This window comes from Entelurus aequoreus, linkage group LG16, assembly GCF_033978785.1.
Source record: "Entelurus aequoreus isolate RoL-2023_Sb linkage group LG16, RoL_Eaeq_v1.1, whole genome shotgun sequence".
Classification (NCBI taxonomy): Eukaryota; Metazoa; Chordata; class Actinopteri; order Syngnathiformes; family Syngnathidae; genus Entelurus; species Entelurus aequoreus.
The window spans coordinates 54,115,941-54,120,645 of NC_084746.1; the positions used below are offsets into that span (position 1 = coordinate 54,115,941).

General features: G+C 43.2%; 1 protein-coding gene across 1 annotated transcript; it reads left to right on the forward strand.

Moving 5' to 3' along the window:
• Positions 1–830: 830 nt before the first annotated feature.
• LOC133631424 (forkhead box C1-A-like) lies at positions 831–3,048 on the forward strand. Its single transcript, XM_062023627.1, has one exon. It carries the CDS (start codon positions 1,044–1,046, stop codon positions 2,424–2,426), a length of 1,383 nt encoding a protein of 460 aa, XP_061879611.1. The 5' UTR covers positions 831–1,043; the 3' UTR covers positions 2,427–3,048.
• Positions 3,049–4,705: the final 1,657 nt, after the last annotated feature.

A 4,705-nucleotide genomic window follows, 5' to 3' on the forward strand; every position in this document is an offset into this window, starting at 1 on the left:
GAATTCTACGCTTTTCCACATTTGACCGTCTAACGTGAACACCCCTGAATAGCCTCTATTGTGAAGGAGTCAAAGGGGGGCCCCGTGGGTGGGTATAAGGCCCGTGGTATTAAGTAGAAGGCCAGTCGTGGACTTCATGTGCAAACATCCCCGGGCGGTGGAAAAAGTTCATGCCCGGGTCCATGTAAGGAGAAACCACGGACATTTAATTAAGAGTCTCGCACTGGCGTGTAACTTCGCGTGACAATTTCACGCACACAATACGAGTCTGGTAATAATACGTACGGATTATTTATGATTCCGTTTGAATTAAATGTGTGTGTGTGTTGCGTGTTTTTTTTTTTTTTTTTTCGAACTGACCAAACGTTGACGCCATTTGTCGCGCCGCGTGTTTTTTTTTTTTAAAACCCCACTCATGAACTCATCCTCACACCTCGCCTTTTAATTCCCCTCCCTTAATGAAGACGACTCCTCACCTCCACGCGGTCTGGACTTTGATCTCACCTCGTCACGCATCCGCCACCATCGCGCGCGAAATTCCCGCGGGAGATACAACAACAACAACAACAACAACAACCAAAAAAAAATAATCATTTGGACGCTATAAGTGACGTGGATTCGTGCTGTGAAAAACCTGGGAGGGGATTGCGATGTGGTCTGATTTGTTGTGACTCGATCGTGGCTGTCCTGTCACGTCTGGGGGCCTGAAGTGGGCCGGCTCGTTCAAGAACCCCGCGGAACCCCCACTCCACGAAGCCCCCCCCCCCCCCCGCCCCCCTCCCTGCCAGGCTTTCCTATTGGCGGATGCGTGGACCCGCGCGAGGAGGAGCCTCCCTGGCAGCAAAAAGGAGGAAAGAATTTAACTGCGCAAAAAGTCCTGCGTGGTGACGGATGTCCAAAGTCCAGAAGTTTTTTCCGACTCTGCGATGGGGACGGCTTGAAGAAGTTGTTCATTTTTTGTTTTTAAAAAGTTGTTTCGAAGCGGAGGATTCGACTAGAACTCCCATACATTTTTTTTTTTTTTTTTTTTGTGTGGAGCCATCATGCAGGCGCGCTACTCCGTCTCCAGCCCCAACTCTCTGGGCGTCGTGCCGTACATCAGCGGCGACCCGGGCTACTACCGCGCCGCAGCCGGTGGGGGTTACACCGGCATGCCGGCGCCCATGAACATGTACACGCATGCCGCGCACGACCAGTACCCAGCCAGCATGGCCCGGGCGTACGGACCGTACACCCCGCAGCCCCAGCCGAAGGATATGGTGAAACCCCCGTACAGTTACATCGCGCTCATCACCATGGCCATCCAGAACTCCCCCGACAAGAAGGTGACCCTGAACGGGATTTACCAGTTCATCATGGAGCGGTTCCCCTTCTACCGGGACAACAAGCAAGGCTGGCAGAACAGCATCCGCCACAACTTGTCCCTCAACGAGTGCTTCGTCAAAGTCCCCCGCGACGACAAGAAGCCCGGCAAGGGCAGCTACTGGACCCTGGACCCGGACTCGTACAACATGTTCGAGAACGGCAGCTTCCTGCGGAGGCGGCGGCGCTTCAAGAAGAAGGACGTGCTGAAGGAGAAGGAGGAGCGGCTCCAGAAGGACCTGCCGCCCCGGGACCAGGACCCGTCCGTGCAGCCGGTGAGGATCCAGGATATTAAGACCGAGAACGGCGCCGTGACGCCCCCGCAGGCCGCCTCGCCCTCCTTGAGCGCGGTGCCCAAAATCGAGAGCCCGGACAGCAGCAGCGTGTCCAGCGGGAGTCCTCACAGCGTCCCGTCCAACAGATCCATGGGCATGGAGGCCCCCGAGCACCAGCACCAGCACCACCAGGGCTTCAGCGTGGACAATATCATGACCTCGCTGCGGGGGTCCCCGCAAGGGGCGACTGAGCTCAGCGCCCCGACCCGGACAGGTATCGCCCCGTCTTTGTCCCTAAGCTACTCCCCGAACCAGACCTCCGTGTACAGCTCGCCGTGCAGCCAGACCGCCATCTCCGCTACCTCCAACGCCACCTACCATTGCAACATGCAGGCCATGAGCCTGTACGCCGGGGACCGGGCCGGCGGCCACCTGGCGGCCCCCAGCACCACCAGCGCCGTGGACGAGACCCTGCCAGACTACTCGGTCACCACCACCGCGTCCTCCCTGAGCCACGGCGGCCTCAACCAGGAGGGCCACCACGCCCCCCACCAGGGCAGGCTGACCTCCTGGTACCTCAACCAGGCCGGGGACTTGGGCCACCTGGGCGCGGCTTACCCGGCGCAGCAGCAGAACTTCCACTCGGTGCGAGAGATGTTCGAGTCCCAGAGAATTGGCTTGAATAATTCGCCGGTGAACGGGAATAACAGCTGCCAGATGTCCTTCCCTCCCAGCCAGTCCATCTATCGCACTTCCGGAGCTTTTGTGTACGACTGCAGCAAGTTCTGACGGACTGAAGCCGAGCCGCACATTCACGGACTGACAGACACACACACAAAGACTCGAACTCGCGCTATTTCTTAACAACTGTGTTACCACAAATAACACGTAAGTCTCCCCTTTTCTCCCTCCTCCTGGCTTTATACACTATATTAAACATGCATATAGTAATTTATTTCCAAACTGTAGCCGGATTATTATTATATGGACCAAACACCAAGAAAAAAAAACACTATTTCTAACCTGACCTTAAAAGTGTTCCATTATAAAAGTGACTGAAGGAACATGTATATCGCCCTACTATCTCAACGATTCTTCACAAGTATTTTTTTTTTCTTTAGTTTTTTGGAAGGATTTTGCTTTGTTTGTTTAATAAATTGTCATTTTATGTGAGCTTAAACGTTTTAAAAGACTGGTTTGTTGCAGACTGTGAGGACAGGCTGGGGGTTTTTAATGTGGACTTTTTTTTTTTACTTTTTCCACAACAAAATATAATTCTAATTCGTTTAAGGCAAAAATATTGATTTCATTTAAAATGTTCAGATTTTTTTTTTTTGCATATTAAAATAGCAATATTCGTGTTAATGCACACTTTTATGCTAACAGTGATTTAGGCTATGATATGATATGATATATATCATGATATGTTATGAATATGTGGTAATATTGCCAACTTTATTGTGGTTGACTTTGTGTGTTTGTGGCGCATGCCAGGGATTATCTATAATATGATACCCCAAAAATACATGCATGTTTGATTGTGGCCATGCTTTCTGTCAGGGGACTGATAACAATTCAAATGCCCAAAAACAAAACAAAACAAAACAAAAACAAAAAAACAGCAGAAAAACCATAGGGATAATATGAGATTTTAAAAAGTCCATAAATAATCCCTTGTAATTTTAAATAATTATACTTAATAATTATATATACATTTTTATTTTGTATAGTACAATATAACATTTCGTTTTGAATGTTCTATTTTTATTCAACTTTTACTCCCATTAAAAAACAATATTTACATTTTCAAGCGCTACCTGTTGCTTGGACGGACAGTTCTGACCAATTCGACCTTTAGTGATAATAATAATAATATTATTAATAATAACAATAATAATAATGACAGAGTCTTATATGAAAATATATATTTTTTTGATATTTTTTATGTAAATTATAACCAACCTATTCGATGTGTGACATTTCTGGCTGCCTTAAGTAGCAGAATAGTGCTAATCAGAATTCAGCAACACACAAACATACATACATACATACATATATATATATATATATATATATATATATATATATATATATATATATATATATATATATATAAATAAAATATAATATATATATATATATATATATATATATATATATATATATATATATATATATATATATATATATATATATATATATATATATATATATATATATATATATATATGTATATATATATAAATAAAATATAATATATATATATATATATATATATATATATATATATATATATATATATATATATATATATATATATATATATATATATATATATATATATATATATATATATATATATATATATATATATATATATATATATATATATATATATATTTGCAGGGCCTTTTGTGTACTTTTAATCTTCAATGACAGGAAAATGGCGAACCAAAAACAAGATGTTGGCAACAGCACTTTGATATACACACTAAAAAAATGCTGGGTTATTTTGATAACCCAATGTATGATATGATATGATATGATTGTGTTGGGTTAAATTTTGGAGTTAATTTTATGAAGAGCAATCCATTTTTTTGGGTTTTCAAAATTATGAACCATCTCTGGGTTGTTTTTCAACGAGTAAGGCATTTTTTGGGTTGAACAAATTAACCCAAAATGTTGAGTTAAAATAACTCAAATAAAGGGTTCGTCCTTTTCTGAACCAGCAGATGGGTTAAAATTGGGTGATTTTTTAACCCAACATTTTTTAGTGTTTAGAATGAAACCTCACAGAAAAGTAATCGCATAAGTGTACAGTGAGTGTGAGTGTGTGAGTGTGTGAGTGTGTGTGTGTGTGTGTGTGTGTGTGTGTGTGTGTGTGTGTAGTGTGGCTCTAATAACAAACAAGTGTCGTGTTAGTCCAAAGATTGATGGCGTGCTCACAGAATAGTTCCAGGTCAGGAAGGAATAAAATTCAATCAGCACCGCTGAGTGGAATCGTTTTTCACGACGAGAGTTACTATAGAAGTCATAAAGAACATGTAAACAATTTAAATGAGAAGAAA

Bases quoted from the DNA above. Each gene is read 5' to 3' on its own strand.
- LOC133631424 (XM_062023627.1), top strand. From the start codon at position 1,044: ATGCAGGCGCGCTACTCCGTCTCCAGCCCCAACTCTCTGGGCGTCGTG.